This window comes from Eutrigla gurnardus (assembly GCF_963514095.1).
Source record: "Eutrigla gurnardus genome assembly, chromosome: 10".
Lineage (NCBI taxonomy): Eukaryota > Metazoa > Chordata > Actinopteri > Perciformes > Triglidae > Eutrigla > Eutrigla gurnardus.
The window spans coordinates 24341825-24366274 of record NC_139924.1 but is presented as its reverse complement, the minus strand read 5'-3'; the positions used below and the strand labels follow the sequence as shown (position 1 = coordinate 24366274).

General features: G+C 42.0%; 1 protein-coding gene across 1 annotated transcript in view; it reads left to right on the top strand.

Annotated features, from left to right (window-relative positions):
* Positions 1-20564, top strand: part of LOC311019876 (LHFPL tetraspan subfamily member 6 protein) — a 38604-nt gene extending 18040 nt beyond the window's left edge. Inside the window, exons 3-4 of the mRNA XM_084019505.1 lie at positions 16796-16894; positions 19729-20564. Of these exons, the coding sequence (XP_083875631.1) occupies positions 16796-16894; positions 19729-19847 (218 nt within the window). The 3' untranslated portion in view covers positions 19848-20564. The remainder of the gene's footprint in view (positions 1-16795; positions 16895-19728) is intronic.
* The last annotated feature ends 3886 nt before the right edge of the window (positions 20565-24450 follow it).

The following is a 24450-nucleotide window of genomic DNA, read 5'->3' as shown; positions in this document are numbered from 1 at the left end:
ATAACTGAATGCTGAACAAGACAGCCGGTTGGTTAAAAGCAGCTGTGGTCGCCCCCCCTTCCTGTTGGGTATCGTAATCTTTGGATGGGTGGAGGAGGGTTTACGTTGTTGGCCCACAAGGATCAATTAAGCCATCAGGAGGGAGAGACAGTAATAAGACAAATAATGGAAGGCCTCGGTTCCTGGGGGAACAGTGTTAAATTCATCATCGCCTCGTGTTCACACATTCATCACTGGCACATTACAACTTGTAATCAGTCACAGATGTCAGGGGCGGTGCTCACTCTCTGTCACTCCTCATGCGTTGACACTGGTATCAGTAACCGCATGATGCATCATCCATCCATGTATGTTCCTGCAAAATTCAGAGCTCTATGTGAGCATCCCGTGTGGAAAAATGGAATTAGTTAGACCAAAAATTATAATATTTTAACATACATTTAATTGATCCTTGATTCATAAAAATCAATCATCACAAAAAGTTCAGTTTCCTTACAACATGATGCCTGTGCAGAGGCAATGCAGCGGCAACACCTTTATATGAAACGGTGGCGTAGAGGTTAGCACACTTAACACGTGAAGTGTGATTCCGGGCTGCGAATGCTTCATCTTCACATCATAACACTTACTCCGCATGTCTGTCTGCCGCTACAGTTTGGTAAATCAATTTACAGCTTTCTCTCCAGATTTGGTTTCACACTTCCCTCCACCAGCTGGCTTCATCACTGCTGGTGTTTGTCAGAATAATCAAAAATATCCCGTGCTGAGGAGCCAATGGGCCGGTTCATATGCTGCAACAACAGGTGAAGTGTGTACCATTTTCAGTCCAGCGGTTCAGCGTGTAGTGACCGACATACTTCTGCAGTGTACCTTGTAATTTCTGCGTTTTGGAAGAAAGTGATTCCCTCACACAGCCAACCCACAACTTTCACTCATCGTGCTCTGGCAAGAATTTCAACCACACTGTGCAACAGTGACTGACAGCTCCCTCCCTCACTCGTGCATTATTATAAACCATTCTGCACTTGACTGGATAAACGCACCACTCACTTGGCTCTCCATCTTGAAATTCACTCCAAACTGGAAACAATCGTTAGAGACGTTATCATAAATTATCCAGCAAAACTGCCACAGAATCGCGCTTCATTTTACATCCACAACACCTAGTGTACGTAGTTATTCACCAGCTTTTGGAGTGTAGAGAGTTTGGACTCGTATCGTGATCAGAACTGCACCCCATAGTTCAGTGATTGGTTTGCCAGCTGTCAAGCTCCGGCCATTTCAGTGGATGTTTTCTGAGTTTACAAGCTGTGTGGGGGAGCAGGGGCGAGGGTTTTAGGTGGCTATGCGTCTTCCCGGAAAACCTCCTGGAAAAACAAAAGCTTTTTAATGATGACCTCATAATGGACAGGGTGGGTGTAAGTTAAAACTCCACTTTTCGTATCAAGTAAAGTAAAACTGCATCTCTTTATGAATATTCTGTTGGTTTGCAGTTCAGAACAAACAGTCACTATTTTACATTGATATGTTATGTTGTGTCTTCCTTAGCTTACTTACTTTAAATACTAATCCCAGGTAAGCTGCACTGGTTTACAAAGAGAGTCAAACCTGAAAACCTTCCCGAGGCCAGCAGTAATGACTCTCTGTGAGCAGGTTATCGAATCCCTCAAATACAGCACGGAGAACCGAGAGCTGTGGGAATCTTGCAGAGCGCTGCCTGCCTAGTTGGCCTTGCCATATGGTGTTGGTGAAGAAGCCAGCGCCTGGGGAGGATGCAGCCTTATGGCGGCAGGAAATACACAGACACAGCAGTATGGCAAAACACGACAGCAGAGGAATGCAAGTCTCCCCGCTGCAATGCAAAACCAACAGACCTAGCGTGAGTACATGCAGTACGACAGAGACAAATGAAGGGGAGGAGAAGATTGGATAGGGTCAAAAGTGACCTTCAAACTCAATGAACCAAGGTGCTCAGCGATCCGTTTGTTCCCTGCACGGCCGTAAAGACTAATGTCTTTTTAAACATCACTCTGCATCTCTTCCCTCTTGCTTCCAGTCCCATTAAACATCATAACAGAAGAGCTGTGTTAAAATGTGTTTTCCACAACACCACGGGCTTCTTATTGAACTCAGCCACAGTCATTGTCATTGTCGTGATCTCATCAGTGGCCGTGTGAGTCAGGCCTGCTTCCGTTTGACATTTTAGAGGCGTTTCTGATGGGCTCTGTGTTGCACACACATTCAAAAGAATGACTGTGGAGCATTCAGGGGATTGATGCGGGACTAAAAGCCTGACCTGAAACCAGCCTGACGAATCTGTTAGCAGCAGTGAATGGGTGCGTGAGGAGGTGGCTCTCCTGTATTTTGCGTGACCTTTTCAGAATGACTCTGAAGATTTGGGTGCCATCTGTGCCCTCCAGGTACCACTAATCCCATTGCTGCTACACTCAGCAGTAACGCTACCTTAAACCTTTGCAACATGCCCTTGATACAAAGGAACACACTCCCTTCTTTGTTGCTGTTTCCACTGGAATGCATCATATTTAACTATCCGTTTTTACTCTCCATTAGTGTCATTGCGTCTTCGTGTGATCTATAGATATTGCGTACCCTCTGCTTTTCTGTGGACATTTTGTCAAAATATACAGGTTTTATTTGAGGATTTGCACAGAATAATATGCTGTATATCACTTTGCTCCTCTGCAATGTTTACTCTCCGAACCAACACACACATAGACAAAATTAAGGAACATAGAGTCAGGATTTAGACGTCTGAAAAACATCAAATAGGGTTTTCATTCTTTTGACTTGCACTGCTGATGTATTCATTGCAGCCATGGTTGTTGCCCTATCAGTTTCTGTCCGACTCAAAATGCATTTTCTGTCAGCGCAGATTCCTCTTTCTATTTTCTCTTTACCCCACCGGCTGAATTTTGAAATGCTTTCCCCAACCTTAGCTGTTTATATCGACTCTCTCACATTCATGCGTATGTGCCTGCCATGCCTGAGCTCCAAAAAGAAAAATCTTTTGAGACAGAGTACTTTGGTTCCTGTTGAGAGGAAAGCTATTTTAGCTTTGGCTTCTTGACAAAAAACCAACCATGGTGGAAAGGAATTCCTACCGTGTATTGGACAAAGGAACCACAAACAACCAAGATTTATGAATTCATTCCCAGATGTGATCTGATACCTTGTGAGCGCACTCACACAGACACACCTCACTACTGCCACCACCAAAAGTCAGTATTATTCTTGGTGTTGGTGATCCATCTTTGGCAGTCGCTTTCTCTGGCAACTTAATTTCCACTCTTGTCACGACAATCGGGAGACCGCCCTGTATGTCAGGAAAGGTTTAGCAATTTGTTTTGTTTGACACTTGCATCAGCGGTTGCTTTGCTGTCAAGTGTGTTGCAAGCTGCTTTTCTTTTCATGACAGTTCACCTAATTTTCCTCTGCTCTGCTCTCTGTGGAAAAGCCAACTTTTATGCCCTGACTCTATTTTCCTCTTCTTCTGGTGAGTGAGATACAGTATAGTGGATGATCAAAGTCTTTCGTCCTCATTGTGGTGGAGAAAAACAGAAATAAGCTTCGGGATATGGCACAGATTTCTCTCTGGGATGTAGGCTGTGGACCGCCAGGGATGCTTTACATATCATTCTCCTTCTTCTTTTTTTAATAGTAATTAGTTTTATTGAACACCTTACAACATGTGCAGGCAAAATATCTTTCCTTGGCCATCACGAGACCTCTCGAAACGTAGACGTTAAATTGCGATATTAAACCCTGGGGGTTGAGTTTTTGCCTCTGTTTGATGATTCTCTCATAATTTTAAATCATTCTCAGACGTGAAAAGTGATGATGAAAAGATTTATATTAGGAGCTGCAGGTCAAATTGATAACGAGCAGGATGGAAAGAAGCACACGAGATTGACAGTCTGACGAGGAGAGGACTTAAGCCAAACACTGTTGGATTTTTTGCACAGTCGCCATATGCAATATTTTCTCCTCGCCAGTGATTTATTATTGTGACGCTTTCATGCAGGACAGGCTTTTTGGTGTTTTTTCATTAAACTGGCTGAAGTGTGTAAGTGCTTCCCCGAGGAATGATTCATCACCGGTTTGCCGGGACGCCACCAAAGCTCCCCTCCCTAACATATGAACCACTGGAGCAGCCGGAAGGGTTTTCTACCTGGTGTCCCCCCTGGCTTCTTCTGTTCATTCATCTCAACATTGATTTTAATAGTTGTGGAGGTGGGGGAGGGGTTGTAACCTATTGAGGGATGGATGGTCCGTGGGCTACAAAGTCTGATCTCATTTATATTTTTTATAGCCTACAAGGAGAAACACTATATTATAAGGCAGCACAATACCACTCCCTGCTGGATGATGAATTGTGGGTGATTGCCTTTGGGGGCAATCAAGCCAAATGCCACGCTCACACTCACCTTTTTCTCAGACACAGTGCAGATCTCTGCATGCTGGCAACAACACAGCGTGTGCAAATAAAGATCTTAACACCGCCGCTGTTTGCCTGTGATCATCAGATCAGTAGCTGAGTAAGGACATAGTGACCTTCGGGTTTGGGGGATGGGGCGGGTTTTTTTCTTTGGGGACTTCAGTGGGCTGAACTCAACCTCTCCTCCATCGGGAGTTCCCATGTTCCCAGACACCAACGATTGTGTCTTAACGAATTCACTGAATACTAATCAGGCAGTCTAAGTCCAGGGGGTTGGGCAGGGTTGAACACAGACAAGGTCCTTTCTAATTATGCGGTGGAATTTATTTTCTTTCTCCCGCCGTCATCACATTCCTTCTGATTTAGGGAAAAGTTAAAATGAAATTGCCTTTCCGATCTCTAAGTCTTGCATCGCTGTCCTGATTCATCTGTCAGTTAATACGCTTGTTTGCCTCATTATAGAGTTGTGACCATTCTGTTTTGATTTAGCTTGTGCCATGGGGATACCCTGTGATTGTTTCGTCCTCGCTGACTTCAAATTCGGCGTGCGTATATTTCGCCGCTGAGACCCTGTTTGTATAAATCTTTCAGCGCCACTGGCCAGAGGTTATATCCTCTAACATTAATCAAGACTCAGCAGAGTCCTAATCTTTTATCCAAGTCCTGTTAGCCCCACGGACAAACTCTTTATGGCTCAATCAATCAGACTGACTAGCTCTGAAATGTCCACTGGTACACTCTCAACAACGCTTTTCAGGCTATTTGGTTTTCAGGCTACAGTAACCGTGAAACAGTAATCAACACTCGCAGAAAAAAAAAGATGCATCCCTGATAAAGAGAGATTGACCATTGCAATGACCAATGAGGTCTGACAATTCAGACATCATTTGTGAGCAGAACAAGTGCCTCTTAGAGCCACATGCACTCTAACTGATTTAATCAGGGGACATATTGTGGACGAGCTCTTTTCACAGAGAGCCTTTGTGGACGCATGACATGAAACAGGCAAACTTTCCCGCCTCATCACTGACGACTCTGTAATGACACAACGTTAATTTGGCTGTAGAGTTTCACAGTTCCATCCTACGAAGTTGATCTCTAATCATCTTCAGCGCAGCAGACCAAATTGTTATCTCTCATTTTTAAGCTTGTGAAGAAAGTCGTTCATGTTCATGAATACTGATGGAACTTTATAAAGCTCTATTTGTGAAAAAAAACCTAATATAACCTTAGGTGATAAGTGATTTGTATAATTGAGGGAGATCATTGAAGATTTTAATCCTGATGGGAGTCTGCCATGGTTGTAATTTAAGTGAAGTCAGAGGTCCCCAGGTAATACTTACTAATCCCATGCAAATTGAATTTGTTTTTGGCATCCACGTCTTTCTTTAAGATGCAAAATTCTGGATATAAAAAACTGGAACCAGTAGTGGAGAAGAATGTCATGAAATTAAGCTTTACTTAACTTTACACACTGAATTTCATTTTCTGGTCCTAATGCTTTGATGTACGGAGCTAATTGATGAATTACATGAACATACTGTGCTATTAGTCCTGTGTGAATTGAGCATGAGGCATTAAGAGTGGGAATGCACTCTAACCACCCTGATTGCAGGATGGTGCTCAAATAGCAGTGTTCCTTTCTGCAGATTTTTTCCCCCTCTTTGAAAAATCTCAGTGAGAGGTAGTTTTGACTCCCGGCGCTATTGATTTTCATTCATCCTTGCTCCCATGCTATAATCTCTGGATTCATGCCACATACACTCATGATATGAATGCTTGCAGCTTGATTGAATCCATGTGCTAGCGTGAGGCAGCAGTGTAATAGTGGTTTTAAGTCTGAAGCATAGTAAAAAAAGAAACCATTTCTCAATTGATTTGCAACACGCAATGCCAGAAAACAAGCCCATTGTTTTTCCACATTTCAGGAGTGGATACAGGAGTAAAAAGAGTAAAGTCATGGATTTATATATTTAATATACATTGATAATTATGGTAATTTCATATTATTTTGTATAATTACCCTTCATTTTACCTGCATTCACCACCTGCGAGTGATCAACCCATTGATTTTACATTTGCGTGACTTCATTTCTTTGCCTTAAATGTTTCTGATGTAGCTTGCCCCAGGGCTCAACTGACAAAAATGTAAACTGTTAATCAAGAGGAAGATTTAATGAATGTACCTGTCAACACAGCAGGCAAGGCATTACATTTAACCAGTGCTCTGACCAACAAGTAAAAATAATCGCCGGCTTGGGAAAAAGCCCTCAGGCGTTCTGCATAGTTCATCATCTTTTACCAGGCAAGAATTTTTAAACACCAAGGCAAAAAAAAACAAATGTCACGGTCATGTATCTGTTCACGAAACGGCACTTTTACTGTGGATGTTATTTTATTACCTGTGGGTTCAAAGGACTCCCTCCAAGCACTGTTAAGAAGACAAGTCTTCACCATCACTAACGTTTCTCTCACCATAACAGCGTCCGCTTCAATATACCTCAGTACTTTTTACTACCCTGTCAGAGATGCCACGGCAGCATAAAAAGGCAAGATAATGGTAAATCTTCATGTGGAATGGAATGGGTAGCCTTTTCTTGACATCTGTTTAGTTTCAATCTTTTGAATTGGCGGCGCAGAAATAGCTTTTCATGCTTGAGCGGACAGGATAAAGCAGATATTATATGATTATGTAGGATCACAATGCCAATTCAATATCATACAAAATACCAAGAGCACACACTGTCCCGCACAACCTGATCTCTGCCGCTCCATTGTATTGCTTTATTGTATTGCTCACAGATTACTTGCCATGTCTCATAATGTGTTCCCATTTCATCTATTCTCCTCTTCCTCAAGGGCTCTCAAATGTCACGATAACAGCATGTGATGAAAGAGGAGCCAATTGAGCTCCATCATATAACCTTATCTATAAACCTGTTTACAAAAGTAAGGAAAACTTAAATAAGGTAACCTCCATAAGCTTTGACACTTTTGGAAATATCACAATAAATCACAGCGAATGAGCTCAAAAAATGTCCACTCATAAGAATAGTTTGACATTTTAGGAAATGTTATTATTCTCTTTCTTGCAGAGAGTTAGATAAGACGATTTAAACTCTCTGGTCTCTACAGCTAATGTACGGGCAAATAATTAGCTTAGCTTAGCATAAAGACTGGACAAAGGTGGAAACAGCTAGCCTGAATGTGTCCAAAGGCAACAAAATCCTCCGAATCCAAAAGTTGTTACGCTTTGGTTTTTGTACAGGTGAGACAAACAAGCTAAAACATGTTAATTGGAGAGTTTCAGGCAGCCAGGCTAGCTGTTTCTCTCTGTTTCCAGTCTTTGTGCTAAGCTAAGCTAACCAACTGCTGGTGGTAGCTCTACAGTACAGACATGAGACTGGTATTGATTTCAAGCAAGAAAGCAAATAATTGCATTTCCCAAGATGCCGGTTCGATCATGAAACTCAATCATGAAATATTTTAAACGTAAAAAACGTTTTTCTAAAATCTACTGTTTTAGTTTTATGCTTTGTTTTGATGTGCCTCCTGGCCTACTGAGATTTCCACACGTATTGAATGGTTTTCGCATCACACCCACACAATGAAATGCTGGGAGCAGAAGTGACCTGTTAGTTTAGGGAATGATTGATTTTTGGGAAAGGCTGTTTAAATTCAATCCACAAGGGTAATACGCTAGCCTGGTGTGTCTCCCCAGCCAGAGTGAATGCAGTGGGCCGGCACTTTAAACACATGCTATGGAGTACTTTGTACACTTGGCAGTGGGAGTCAGTTTTTCCTCGATCCCTGAAGCGTTGCAGTGTCTTTTGAAAGGAGGCTCTTTGTGTTTGCAGTATGGAGCGGCTCACATGATGAGCCCCAGTACTGTCAGAAAGGCATTTTGATGTCTGCCAGTGTCTGTGTGGAAGATACTAAAACATTTATTGCACATTTGGATGCTAATAATCTGAATATTAAAGTGTAGATTGTGGTCTTTGATTCTCCTCTGCCCAGCAGGCCTTACGTTAGCATGTTTACTGCTCATTGTAAAGGGTAATTAAGGCATCGCTGTAGGTATATGCTGACTTTTCCACACATGGCCTACCGTCGTGCTTCTCTGTCAGTGGGAGGAGGGTGCTGCTCATCATCAGACATGACCCAGATAGAAGAGCTACACTTGTAGGATCATATAAAGGGGATCCTCCCCTGCGAAGGGTTTCCATACCCTTTGGATTTGTTCACCTCACATATTTTTCTTCTTCACTCAAACTTGCCACTGATGGATGAAACAGCCATCGCTTTTTATATTGAAATTCCAAACTAGCATACTGATTTGTGGAACGGGCAGTAGATGTTGCTCATATTTCCATTTTTTTAAGTGAAATCAGTTAAATAAGGCTGAAAAACGGTTGCCCAGCATCTGCTGTAATTTGGCTTTGACTCTATCTTTATCATGTGCAAGTAAAGTGGCTTAATGTCACCACCCTGCCACCAAGTCTTTGCCATTATATGTCCTTACAATACTGCAAGATATTGTGAGAGCTAATCTACTCTTTGACTTCAGTGGAAAAAAAGGCAGAAATGAACACTAGTGTAGCATGGTTGCAGTCAAGTGATCTTGAATTTCTCAGATAAAGCCTACTAACACAACAACTCATTGTTTTTACTGTTTTTTTTTTTACTAGTTTAACACAGGAGTGACTGTTGAGACGAGAATGGAAACATTTGGAGGAAAGCAAAAGGAGGAATTTCCCTTGGATGCTGCCGAATTCTTTCCCTTGTGTGTTTTTTTTCTTCTTCTGCCTGCCTCTTATTTGACTTCCCCTTTTAACTGAAAAGAAGGGGAAGAATATCCAATTTGCAATACGAGATCAAGGAACCATGGAGGTCGCAGGGAGGCGTGGGTTTGTTGCTGGAGAGAGTGAGACATACAGAAAATATCTGTGCCCTCGTGTGAAAAGCTCATTCTCCCCACACACCCAGAAGATGTCGTCTTTTGAAAGTTATTTTCCATTCAGCACATTCATCTTTATGCGCTGGTGTGCTTCAGAGCTGAATACTGTAGCTGCAGTTTGTTCCTTTCCTGCTTAATACAGGTCCACTGGTTAATGAACCAGAAGTTCATTTTGCTCTTGTAATTGGTGTGTTTATTAATTACCGATTGTAGTCGGAAACTGTGTGACAAATGAACAGTGTGATTAGATAAGGCCAGCTCCTGACAGAATGCCTGTAGCCAAAAGCACTGAAGCAGATCGATGTAACACAAGCTGCTCTTTCTGCCCAGGGCCAGCGATGGTGACTGATGGCTCGACATGGAATTAAATGAGATTGTGTTACAAGAGAGTGGCATAAGCCAACAAACCAGCACCTACTACATCACGTTGAGCTTGTTTTAGGCCTGTTCCTTGGGGATATCTGACAGGGTAATATTTGACACAATTTATGTAATATTAATCGGTATCATGAGATCGGAATCCAACAATTAAATGAACATTATGGGCTGTGATATTGCAGTTTAAAATGCTGCAGATAACATTCAACAACCTTGCTAGCACTGCCTGAACACAAAAACAGAATGAACGATAACAGCTTGAAGTGAAAAAGGGCAATCGAGAGATTTATATAGTAAGAGAGATGCTTTTCAGAAACAAAACAAAAAACAAATTCTTAAATTAACTCTAACCCATGGCAAAACTACTGCAAAATCAAGTCATGTTAATCTGAGACCAAGTGAAATGAAATGCCAATCGAGATATGAGCGAGATCACAACAAGAAGCAGTACAAGATGAAAAAGTAAAGATGCATGAATACAATGGTCTGTCTGCCGGATGACATGAAATATAAGCATGCAGACCTCCCATGAACACGGCCTAACAATGAGTCTTTGAAGTCTTTTGATGGCTGCCGGAATAAAGGGACTGTTTGTAAGTGTTTGACCTTTTCTCTGGCCGGCGGTAGCAGATACCAGAGGAAAGAGAGAGGAATTTGTCATAGAGAGGATGGTCACACTCAGAACGAATTCTCGGAGCCTGGCGTAGAGCTTGTTTGACACAGAGCTCTGTTCTTACTGGTCTGGTCAGAAATACGGCTTTAGTGTTTGATATTCAAGTTGTAAAGCCAAAGAAACATAGAACAGACTCAACAGAAGTCTGCAGGCTGGAAAACCTTCTCCATTGTTGCCCATCACACAGTAGAAAATGTATCTGAACATTTTTACAGTTGCAAAGAAACATTGTTGAACCAGAAAAACCTCCTCACCATGAACACACCTCCCATCCAACTGGATGTTTGAGGTGTAATCTTTGGAGAGTTCTGTGCAGAAAAACCACAACAGTTCAATGCAGTAATATTAATAAAAACAAGGAGACTATTGACTAGATAACGCTTGAATGCCAGTCGCTGGCATTTCTATGCATCACTTGCAGCACATCACATATTACACATACTCCACATACTCTCTGGAAATCCCTCCTTCCTCCGTATCCCCCCCTCATCCTCCCTCTCTCGCAGCTTCACAATCTAACGTTTCAACTGAATCTCCAGATCCCCGTCTCGCTCACATGAAAACACCGGCTTCGGCAGCAAAAATGCTCACATAGGAGTAAGCTCTTCTGAAAATGACTGCGTTGATCCATCTTGAATGACAGAGAGAATCAAAACATCATAAGAAGAGCAGGAATGAGAGTTGTGCATGCTGGTGTGTGCCTTGTGTTTCAAGTGAAGGAAAAAAAAAACATGCCCCGACATGCAGGGATAGTACTGTTGTCAGATCAGTCACTTGAGGGCTGTCGGGGCTGAAGTGACACTGTGGGACTCAGTCAGAACCTGCCACTCTGATTAAAGTTCAGAATAACATACACATATATTACAATATAATTAGTATTGTTATTTATTTATTCATAATTATTAGAACTATATTATCATGTGACAACTGTGCATACATTCAAACAGCCCTGTGGGTAAATGCAAGACTGCACAAAAAGTCTCGATTTTATTTGAATTTGTTATCCAAGTCCAACAGGATTTCAGTCCTGGTTGATTTAGTGACACATCCGTGATAACCACAGTATCAGCAAGTGTGGTTTAACTACAGCAAACACCTACAGCAGTTACTTTGTCAGAAATACCAATAAAGAGTAACTGATATGTCGGTTTACAGCACACCACTTTAGACGTCGCTTTGAAATAATTGCAACTGAGCGTTTACAGCAGGGCACAGCGAAGATGATTACTAAGAGTTTGGAAGTGTGTAGTTTCGTGCAGCTTTTCATCCAACAGCTCACTATGGCTGCTCCTTCTTGTCCCATTACTCTCTTGCAATATTGAGCACTGATTGTTGGCTGAAAATGAACATTTTTATGAACAATCACAGCCAGCACCCATGTCAGTGATGAGATCTTTGTGTTTCCTGTGGCTGCTTCTCAATAAAAGCCACCATTTGAAAGCCTTTAATGTGAAGCAGAGGCAATAGAGCTTGCATTAGCAGTAAAGTAATGCAGCTTTTTTATAGCGAGTGATCAGTAAGCAATGAGGCTGATACAGAATAGAAATGAGATGGAATTAAAAACAGTAACGCTGCCTGGATTACATGCTGCATTGCTGAATCCCTCATACATAGGCAATTTCCTATCCAGTGTGGGAAAGGAGGACTCCACTACTTACAATGAAAATGACTTTATAGACAGATAATTACAGAATGTAAACATGTTGAGTGGCTACTGCTGAAAATGGCTTTGACTCCATGAAAATCATGAGGATTATTACTAAACTACCTATTTAGCGTTCCACCTTTTACCCAGTGCTGCTGTTGTGAGATAGCTGCCCTTTTTGCTACTGGTTTCCGTAAATGTATCGAGGCATTTCGCTAATCCTACCAGCCTGCCACATTCTGTCTTTTCTTCCAGATATTAACAGGTTTCTGGAAAAATGCCTGAATAGATGAACAGCGTTGGAAATAACTGTTCACTACACAGGCCTGCCTTCCCAGGTGTAGTTGCTCTTCCATTTCCCTCCCTCTTTCAGACGATCCTCCAAGCCCAAAAGGGAATGTCATACATTAAGTAGGCCCATTGAGGCACATCTCCACTCCAATTCCCTGGCCACCAGAATTCTCTCCAGCTTAGCGGCAGTCTTTTCTCCCTTTCCTCTTTGGCCTTTTGAATGATAACCTTGAATGGTATTGTCTTGGGGCATGAAGGAGGGTAAAGAAATCCCTTGCCCCTTGACAGGGAGCAGGAAAGCTTGACAAAAGGCATCAGCACTCCCTAAATCAGAGAATGTGGGGTATATGAAAAGGGGGTAGTTTTTCATTCAGGTAAGAAGCGTAGACAGAAAAAGGATGGGGGGACAATAGAGCAGCTCCGATGGAACAAAGCACTTCTCTGTGTGCCTTTTTTAAAGCAATTTCAAAAGTGAGCTCAACTACAATGATGAAATCTGAGGCAATGACGGGCAGAAGAAAGTTCACTGTATTCAAGCAGATTGTATGGCTTCAACACTGATATGTGGGACTGATTGTATTTGGATAAGTCCATTTATGTGAACTCTTTCCCAGATCATAGAAGCCTTTCAGAGAAGCCATTAGGGCTGATATAGTCATTGTAATAACAACCTCATGGAGATCAATTGAAACTCTATCTGTGAATAAGTTGTCAGGCCTCTTAGATTATGCACTGCATGCTATTTCTGACCCTTTCCTCCCCCTCTTCCCCTCCTCCTCCTTCCAGAGAAAACTATCAGCATCAGCTGGCTGCCATGGCAACTGAAATAAGATGACAAAAAGGTTTTGGAAATAGTGATTGTTGGCACAAAAAAAAAAGCAGCCAAGTAAACAAACAAACCTCCCAGACCTGTGTTGATAGAGGGCACTTTAACCTCCCTCAATCTCCCAGGAAACCCAGGGCAGCTTTATGTTTGACCTCAGGGTTTGAGTGATGCCGCTAAAGGGCAACTATATTCTTAATAACATCTTTGAAAAGCAGAGTTCCTGCATGCATCTTTTCTGTCCATCTGCTCTACAGTGTTGTGTAGTTGCTGTGTACGAGCTGCAGTAACAGTCATGTGGGGACTTCCACTACAAACCTCATGGCAGCTTAAGTGGAGTTCTGCACTGATTTCATCATGAAGCGGCCATCTGCTCACAGAAAAATGAGCCGCTTGTTGAAGTTGATCATGTTGCCTGCGAGAGATGAGAGAACCTTTCTGAGGTTTAGGGAAAGCCATAATATTCACAAAAAAGACATTCGCGGACGGCAACGTTTGTGTTTTAATGTTGGGTGAATTTATTTGGGCATGTGACCTTCAATGTTTGTTATTCTAACATTCAGGAGTTTAATTTGTCAATTTTCTTTTGCAGTTATCAGACTTACGTTATCTATTTTCTGCTAGAGCGAACCATTTTTTCCCGAAGGGATCATTTACGTTTTATCTTACCTCATGAATTCTAGCATGTAGTCTAGTGCTTGTGATTGTAGCGTGTCCGCCAGCTCAGTGGTTCTCAGGACATCAGATTAAGGTCAAGAAAAAACACATAACATGATGCAGTGTCTTCAGATTGTGATGGGAGGTCAGGAGAAGGCATCGCCACAGTTTAAAGGGCACACTCACACTATTGTCCCCGGTTGTCCCCGGTTGTCCCTGCTCAAACCAGTTATCCACAAGCCCAAAAAGGTTGGGAAGCACTGCAGTAGCTGACACAGATGCTAAATGACACAAATCCCCAACTGTCTGTCTGTCTGTGCAGATCGGGGTGCATCTCTGTCAGCTTAGGAAAATAAGGACAGGAAGTAGAGAATCAGAGCCTGGGGTAGCTGCCTCTCAGAAGTCTACACTTCTCCCGAGCAGCTTGACTCATAAACATTTAGTGAAAGAAACATTTCCCATTCTTGGTGATTTGTCTCCCACATCCCAGTCGCCAGCCTCCCTTGCTCTGGTTCTCTCAGTCACCCACATAGTGAGTGTGGAGGATGGGATTTGATGGAATTAACTATAGTGAGCAAAAAAAAATAAATGAATTAAATAAATAAAAGCCAAAAGAGAAATGTACGAGTCACGTATGGTATGACACGGAATTGAATTACACCTTGGCATGTGTTTGTATTTTTCTTCTGCTCCCACAGTGATTTATGTTTCCCAGTATCTGTTAAGTGTCATGGTAACACGGAAGCGCTCACATTGACTTCACCCACTGCAGTGGTGCAGGCTCAGTGACTCCATCCCCAAAAACAACAGGAAACGCAGGCGGTTCACCCAGAACCTTAGATTTTTTTTCTGGTTACACAATGGAACTGAGCTAATTTCCCTCTTGTCTGTAGTCTTTCAGCTTTCCGTGTCACCATCATCATTTGATGTGATGGGGAAACTATTCACCGAAGACCTTCTTTCCCAATTCTTCTTTTTCAGGTGCCTGCCACGGAGCAGTGGCTCTTTATGGTTTTGATCATTTTAACACATGCGTTAATCAAAGAATGACTGAGAATCCCCCCGTGAATCTTGATCTTTCAAATGGAAATATTACAGTTATAGAATAACAATGTCTTTGGGAAACAAAGCCACATTCTGCCCTGCCTTATTTATTTCCTCCCTTGTGCTGCAAGGAAATTCAATTTGATTGCATGCTGCTCGATCTCTCTGCATTACACAACACTTGAAAGGGAATTTTTGATTTTGTTAATATTAATGATGAATACATTATCACGCTCCCGCCCTGTACAGTTTTTACTGTTACAAATTTAAATCAAAACACATTTCGATAACATGATGTAAGTGAGAATCGTTTTAATGACTGAGTTTGTTCTCACTCGCTCATGAATGTGTTTTGTTCCGAGTACAAAAAGTGTGTTTTCTTGTTCATCAGAGGTCGACGCTGGCTGATTATACAGGGATTTACATCAAATGCCGTACTGTTGCAGTACTGCTCCGTCTAAGGTAGTAATTTTGGTTCTGAAGCAGAAACTCCTCTGAAGTTTTCTCAAGGGGCTGAAGAAGAAACGGCTGAGTTGTTACGTGTGACAATCCCTGGATCCCCTCTGATTCTGAGCTGTAATGACACAGACTTGGTCAGAGCCTTTTTTTATATCCCTCTCTTCTCATCAACATGCCAGAGTTTCACTGAATTGATTTTCTACCACAGGTGCCATAATCAGACTATTTTCTCCCAGCCGCTGACATTCGCCCGTCCTTTTTACTGCGACTGGGGAAAACACAGATGTCATTTTCACTTCTCCTCCTCCACCTCTGAGTTAGCCAGTTTGTCTGGCCCATCTGCATTAGCATGTGGATTAATTCCTGCTCGTTATCTGAGCCTGGATGTAATAAGGCAGTCCTGGATGGCAGGGGTAATCAGGTTGGAAAGGCAGAGCTTTCTTGCCTTCTCTTCCTCTGCTGCCATCCTCACATCCCAAAACTGATAGCGGGGTAGACACGTTGGAGGGGATTACGCTAATGTGATCGCAGAGCCACCTACAGGGTAATTTCAAGAGATAGGCCTTGGCATCATGGGAATAACTTGTCAAGACCTTGCTGTAGGCTAATATTTAGGATATTAATCCTTAATGTAAATGGCCTTGACTAGATTTTACTCTTGTCTCTGTGTGCAGCTTTAAGCGCAATCATAAGTCTTTTCTTTAATCACTGACATAAAGCAGTCCCTCAAGGATTTTTCAGAGTTTTCCAGTAATTATTGCACACCAAAAAAAAAGAAGCTTTTTTTTTTTTTTCGTTGTTGCCTCTGTGAGAAATTGCCAAGCTATTTGCATATGTTGGTTGTTCATTTGCAGCGGTTTTATGAGCTTCTGGCAGAGGAGTGCTTTGTTTTGTTGCTGTAAAAAAAAAAAAACGTGATGAAGTGTTAAAATCACAATCCGTGTCATTTTACAAAGGGATTTGAAGCTTGTTAGGTAAAACTGTTGGAACAGGTCAGAGCTGCCTCCCCATCAGTATCTGCTGGAAACGGTTGATAAGGTGGAATCAAACAAAACACAGCGGTGAGGTCACACACGTCACTTCATTGGAAAGCCTCATTGTTTTACTTTTTTTTTATCATTTTAATTAAAACAATCAGAGAATGAGAGGGAATAAATAATACACTGCTTTGCATTATTCTTCCTTATTCATGGAAAGATTCTTAAATTGATGTCTCACAGAAAAACAAAGCAGACATTCCTCAAGGAGGCGAGTGAACACCTTGATGGGGAGTTTGTCCTTGCTGCAGTTTCCATCCTCACAAACAGTGTTCAGCCTCCAGTCATATTCTGTGATGTTTCTGAATCTCCAGTCATCAGTCAAGTTACTGTGATTCCTTCATCTCTGACAGACTCCGTTTCTCTTATTCTCAGGTCTGCTCATAGGATCCGGCTGTGCACTCTATCCACTGGGATGGGACAGTGAGGAAGTACAACAGACCTGCAACAACAGCTCAGACCAGTTCCAACTAGGTAAGATGTCTCCCGGGCAGATCCAACGTTGCAACACGTTGTCAATCCGACGCAGCTCGGCCAACGCACCACAGCTTCAAAAGCTCTACGTACCCCTCGAGCATCACTTTTGCATCTCCCAGTGACGTGACGTGTCAATACGTAGACGCTCGTAGCATTCACAGTGTCTTTTCAAAATAAAATCCCATCAACTGGAAGTAAATTTTAGGCAACAAAACCTTTTAGGTTCAGGAAAACAGCGTGATTGACGTTAACCAAAGACTATACGAGTGTCGGGTATAGAGGAGCACTGACCAAGCTTCATTATTTGATGCCTCGGCAGTGAGAACGAATTGAATATGCACACACGCATACCTTGTTAACACGCTTGAGGCTTCAACCGCGGCTGCGATTTGTCAGTCCCAGAAAAACTAAATGAATGAAAAGATGGAAACCGAGAGGACGTTTATATCTGGCCCTTGACATTCAGCTTTTTCTTTTCAAAACAAAGTAGATACAACTCACCGGTACTGTCATTCACTAAAGAGACGTGATACCTTGTTATTTCAAATGTATGATGAAAAGTCAACAGACAGAGTTGCTGTCTGACATATTTTATAGCTATAAATATGTGTTAAAATAAGCAGGAGCCAGATTTGTGTTCTGTATTCAGCTGGCGTTCTCTGGACTATCTCATAGATAGAGAATAATATGGGAGAATATATAAATATCAGACACTGGGCAGGTAGAGAGGGGCTATTCATACTCTTTTATTTGATGCTAATGAAATTGTACTTGATCTTCTAAACGTACACAGAGAAGTGTGATTGTAATATAGGTACATTTAGATACAGCTGCTAATATCACTACCGTATTCTTCACACACTGGGTTATGCAGAGCTTCTGTGTGCTCATTGAACCAGATGACTATCTATTATATAACTGCTGAGCGGAGAAGGTGCAGCTTGTTACATGACAACCAGTTACTGAATGTTTCACCCACAAAATGACCATTTCTGTGTCCATTCCTACCCCGTGTTGCCATGAATTCTTGAAGAGAACCATGTAAAATGAAAGGGTTGTAAAGGTTGTACAGCAGCGTGCTGTTCAGTGGAAGCAGACTGCAGCACAGTGAGTTCAGTTTCACCTCCTTCTTGGCAGTTTCCTGTGAGACTGTGATGTTCTCCTGTGAGAACGGTGGATTTCACACAAGTGATGCCACAATGAGGACTTGGAGTCTCTGCTTCATAGACTTCATTCATTAATCATGAAGAGAGCACTTTAGTTATTCAAAGAGAGCTTAGCAAAGACACATGATTTGCATGCATGTTCAAGATGAAAAAAAAAAAAGTTACGAAAATTAGGTTACAGAATGAATACATGATAGATCATTGTTTTAGTTTTCAAATGGAACATTCCAACGCCATGTTTATGAATAACTTGCTAACTAGCTACAGGCGCATTTTAAAAAGAGGAGAAGCTCATTGTCAGTAGATGTTTTGCCGACACAGAGAAATATGCAACAGAGGCCTGGAAAAATAAGTATTTTCAGTTTTGGCTGCTGAATCTGGTTTCCACAGTGAGAAGACAGCTGATATGATTTGTTAATGAGATGCCTTCTCCTCCTCCTCCTCCTCCTCCCACACGCCTGAATCAGATCACAACATTCAATAAGACTTTCTCTCAAAATTTGATGTTTATAATGAGAAGTGGTCAACATTTTTCCAAATTTAGAAGCAGATGTGGGTCATATCCTTCTTTAATAATGCACATATTTTCCTTTGAGGATTATAGAAAATGGCTCTTTATCTTTTAATTTGTGCCGGCTTTTGGCTTTTGGCTCAGTTTCTGCATTTTTTTTTTGTCACTGGTGCTTTCCAGAAGTCTGTATTGTGAGAGTGCATCTGGCATACCAGACTGTCTGTTTGCAAGTATTTAACTATGTCCAGTGCATTTGTTTCACCAATGCTAACTCTTTTTCACAAGAAGAAGGGAAATGTAGTAGCTTGAACAAAAATGTTAAGCAGTTCACAACATTTTTTGTTCGGAAAGCTTGGGTAAAAGACAGCGGGGGGGGCTTGACTAGACTTGGCGCTAACATGTTAATGTTGCACCGCAGCCAAGAATAGAAATAGTATTGTTCTCATGGTATCAGATTATGTATTTGAATGAACAGTATTTCACATTAACCACTGTTGATGTAACAGTTATGCCATGAACAGTGAATAATTCTACAACACGCTGTTTTGTCTGTGTGCACACCCGTTTCCAAATTAAAATGATTTATAAATATTTAAAATCTTGGAATAAGTTGAAATCTTATGTCCATAAACGTGGAAATTCAACACTTGGATCTCCATTAGTTAGTTATTTATTCATAGAGCACTGTCCAGTGTGCTGGGAACTAATTTGTTATGTTAAAAGTGTGAGTACAAACTCATATAAGGTATATAAGCTTTATCAGGAACAGTAAAAGGAGTAGAGGCCTTGTTAAAACGGAAATACCTCTAATCCCTTGCAGTGCATGATTTAGGCAATAGAGGCAATTTTATTATATCCTGCAATTTATGTATCTCTATGGAGTAAACCTTTATTGTAGAAGTGATGTGACATTTATGAGCAGTATTCCCAAAAAAGGCTCTATAAATGTGGAGTAAACCAGGGAGGACTCTTCATACACTCAGACATTCTTGTTAAACTAAAATCTAATCAGTTGTTCCCCGGCCAAAGGCTTATCCCTCTATATTTCTTTGAAATCCATCCATGTTTTTTTTGGACGATATCCTGCTGACAGACGGACAGATAAACTAAACGGTGAGAAGTTATCGTCCTGAATCCTCTGCTTTCCTCCGCAGGTTCCTGCCAGATCGGCTGGGCGTATTACTGCACAGGGGCCGGGGCGGCCGCCGCCATGCTGCTGTGCACCTGGCTGTCTTGTTTCGCAGGGAAGAAGCAGAAGCAGTACCCGTACTGAAGGGAGCATCGGAGAGACGGGGACAGGAAGAGACCTCAGGCAGTACCACGAAAGGGAGAGGACTCTGACTGTGTGGACTCGCACCAGTACAGCACATCAGGCACCAAAGACACCAAGTCGTTATGGTGCTCTGGACATCATGGGACACAACTCATCTGACAACTGCAGGGACTGTTTCATAATGCAACACACACACACACACACACACAAACACACACACACAGACACGCGGCTTTGAAAACTTGTTCTTCTCTTAAAAGCTGTTCCTAAATGAAAAATGTATGGACCAATCCTATTTGTAAAATTGTTACATTTCGTTAACAAAAAAAGAGTATTCTCTTTCTTTTTTGACTTCCTCCTCTTCAGGCGTTGATGTTTCTGTGATAGTGTGCCCTGTGATGAAGAGAAGAGTAATATTGCTTCATCGTTATGTGAAGTGTTTCTGTCTCCTCTTCATGTCTCATCCTTGCCTTAAACACAAACTGAAATGCAATAATCCCTATAATGTAAAGCAATCCAACACTGGCTGCCTGCTTCCTCAACACAACCTTTTCAGATCCCAAAAAATGTACGCATAGTTTATTTAACGCATTCATAAGATTTACGTTGTGTATGATAATATATTTTATCATATTAGCACATGTTTTGTATTCACTCTACAAATTATTCCTTGTCATTATTTTTGTTTTGTAAATAAATGTTTATTGAAATTCTGGATTTAAAGTTATTTCAATCGGACGACTCACAAGCTTTTCCCATGACCTCTTCATCGAGGTGGTGTTCACGACATGTGGGAGTTCTTCTCTCACGGATCAATAACGACGGGCTGTGAATGTAACATTTCCCTGTTATTGATGAGGTGAATCCGGTGACCTTGAGTCAGATTACTTGCCATTTGATCAGGTTTCCCAACTTCAAAGCGTCCGGCTCTCCCAGACAAAGCCTGAGCCGCTTCACACCCGGGGACATGAAGTAGCCGTGCATCCTTCAGCTTAATGTCAAGGGCTATCTGATAGTTCCCGAACCTGCCGTCGCAGTGTGAATAACAATAATGGTAACCTTTTCATAGCAATTACCACGGCTTTATTCGTGTCATCGGAGGTGTGAGCCGCATCCTGCTACTCACTCACTATTTTTAGTCATTTGTTCCTCTCTGTTTTTCCTCCTTTGATTAACGCAACAACACTTCAGAGATTCATACGAGCTCAAGTGTACAAAGTCAGCTCATTTGCAATGCAGCTGTTCTCCAAGTATTTGGCCCTCGTTATTAGCATGCACATTTTCTCACAATGCTGGCATCCCCCAGACGACGGCAACCCCACCCCCTCTTCATCCCCACTTGAGAAATCTCTCTCACTACTTGCTCTGTTTAATATGTTAGCGAGGCTCCTCTGCATTCTGCCCTTTCTCCCTCTTTCTCTCTGATCTGCTGTGCTGATTGATATCACCAGCAATTGTTACAGAGTGTCAACCAGATGCCTCATCAGCAGAGGCTGACACATTGGGGTTAAGTCGGAGCACTTTATGTCAGCACCCGTACCTCGGGCTGACGGGGCGCACGATGAAATTTGACTGAGGGCTTGTTTTTTCGTGGATTGTCTTAAAACATGCAAGGTGTGTGGAACCCGGGAAGTTCAGCCGCTGAGTAAAAGGCAGTTTACAACATCTGTAATTGATTTAAGATGACCGGAGCTGTGAGCAATTTCAAGTAGGCTATATATTGTTATGGCATGAGGACCACGTGCCGATTTATACCAACAGAAAACTCTTGACTCCATCAAAATCTAGAAAAATAAAACCAAAACTATTTGCGCTTTTTTTGGGGGGGGGGTGAATGTTTTTAAGAGCACCATGCAAACCTACAGGAGCTGACACATTCTCTTCCCAACTCATCATTATACTAAGTCATCACACTGCCGGAGCATTTTCCCTGAGCGTCTAATGATGACACTGATGGCTTCACATCACTTGAAAGGCCAGTGCGTCTCATGCAAGACGCCAAGACGCAAATGCAAATTAGCCCAGATTTGAAATACATTGGACCAAAATAACTAAACGCACTATTATCTATTTGAAAATGACATGACTTGCCTTTTTTCATTTCCACGTTTTTGATCTGGGAAGACCAGCAGGATCGCTCCCTGGAAACAGCTCCAGAAAATGCATCACCTGAAAATGTTCTTCCCTCTCCAAACACATTTCTTGAACCTTGAAGGGGAAATGACATGACAGCAGAAAACACAGGGAGAAACCAGCAAAGAAAATCACACAACAAGGCTGATGAAGCTACAGGCAGCACAATATGACATGGCGTCAGATGAAAACAACTAAATCAGGCTAAATCTTTTTTAATCTCGCATCTTTTGTTGGAGCAGAGAGAAAGCACTGAATCACCTTTACAGAGTTCAACATTGGCAGCCAGATATTGTACATCAATTAATTATATTTCTAATTATCTCCCCCCCCCCCCGACAGTTCCCCAGCGAGATAATTACCGCCCTTAAGAGCATCTCTGCTTAAAAAGGTTTCGTGCTGCTATAATACCAATCCATTGCATAAATAATTGATTGCTGCACTATAGCAAGATAGTGAGCCATGATTGCCATCATATAGACCCTTATAGCAAGACAGTGGTCTGTGACCCCTCGTTAGCCCTCAGGTTTATTTTGTTGTGTAATATAATGTAGGTGAATTCACTGTAGTGGAGTGAGTCATTCTATGAAGAAGAACTTAACGCAGCACAATAATCACACAGGCGTTTCACATTAACTAGAATGGAAACAAGAGAACGTGGCGTCAAAAATCTTTGAAGTCACTCAATCTTATTGATTTGAGATAAAACTACACCCCACATATTCTGTTATATTTGTTTCCTCCCGCGCTTTACAAGTCCCCACTGTCATTAGGTATGATAATGTTTATATGGTCCGGGAGATAAAGGGGAATTCATGGCACATTGAGACAAACTGCGCCAGCAAAGAGGATAAGAGGCTGTTACTCAGAGCTCCCAGACAGGGATATGGATTACAGCTCACGGTTCACTGGTCCACCTGCAGGGATGGTGGAGCCGCCGCGGTTAGCAGGGCTTCGAAATTAGCAGTTTGTTTGAACTCAGAAAAAGGTAACACTCGTACTCGGAGGGCGTATTTTAACAAGACAAAATGTCAGTCTCATCAGTATTAATAGTGCCACTCCGTTTACTTTTAAAGGGCATAGACACCCAAACAGGTGTTTCCAATCCTGGCTGATTACACCTCTGCTCAGGTTCAAAGATGCTGGGAATTACAGGCTTCTTCACAGCAGACATGTTCATTTGTCAAAGAAGATAAAGCGCAGGGGATCATAATAATATTTACGATGCCACAATAAGTCATAACGTAGTGACGGGGACCATGCATGCACAATACCAGGACCCTGAAACCAAACGCAATGCAGCCATTCATTTATCGTTTTACACCTGTCCTACTGTGACATGTCCAACCGTCTTCTGTGCAACAAAGCCAACAGTGTGAGCTCACGCAGAGGTCTCATCGGCCAGATAAATTAAACAGACATGTGGGTTTAACATGGCTTTGTAGAGCCTTATCAAAAGAACAGACAAAATGAGAAACATCCGAGGCTGTAGCACGGTTATCTGCATGCAGGAGGATAGCTTCTGACTGGTATTTTATTTTTATTATCTATTTGTTTAAAATGTGTATTAAATCACACAGGACAGAAGACTGTGTTTCCTTTCTAGTTTTATATATTTTTAAGTTTTAAGCATGTTGCACTGGAGCCTGGAGAGAGAGAGAGAGCAGGCCCTTCAACGATGGGATGGGAGGAGAACAGGCTTTCAGTGAGAACATCCAAACAAGACAGTGAAAAATCCCCGAGGCCTCCCCCTCCACTGCTGGAGCATTAGGTAATTACTTCCCAGCCAGGTGCACCTCTTTGACCAATGCAGCAGAGCTGGGAAGAGCAACGAGAGAGGGCGATAGGACAACAGCACAACTGTGACATATAGGGGAAAAGATGTGTTGATGTCGTCCAATGTAAAGTCTCTATTTGATCGCGTGAGGAGATGGCAGTGAGATATGGTCACGAGTTTAGGCACAAAATCTGTCAAGAGTGAAAGCGGAGCTGCAGGCGAAACTTTGTTGTTTTGTTTTCTGGTGGGGGGGGAGAGTGGCATGGAGGTTAGGGGGAAAGCAGCAAGACGAAAGATGCTTTGGTATCCTCCGACAGATGTCTTCCCTAACAGCTAGCATCGGTGAAAAACTGTCGGATACAGGCTGGCATCACCTTTCAAGCTACTTCAGTTACATTCAAACTATCGGCCAATCAGTCCTCTTGGAGTGGATACGGAAGTATTAGTATTAGTATTAGTACTGGCTCATAGGTTTCAATGTGCAAGATGTTTATTTCACATTAGACAGACGGATAATATATATAATATATATATATTTCCATGTTGCTGCTTTTTTTAAATTAAATTGAAATGAGGTATTGTGATGATAAAAAAAGTGCAGCTTATAGAAGAAGAACTCTACAGCGGATAGATCTCTGTTAGACGGAGGTGAGGCGTGGTACAGAGTTATTGATCTGGGCTGGAAAGCTCTCC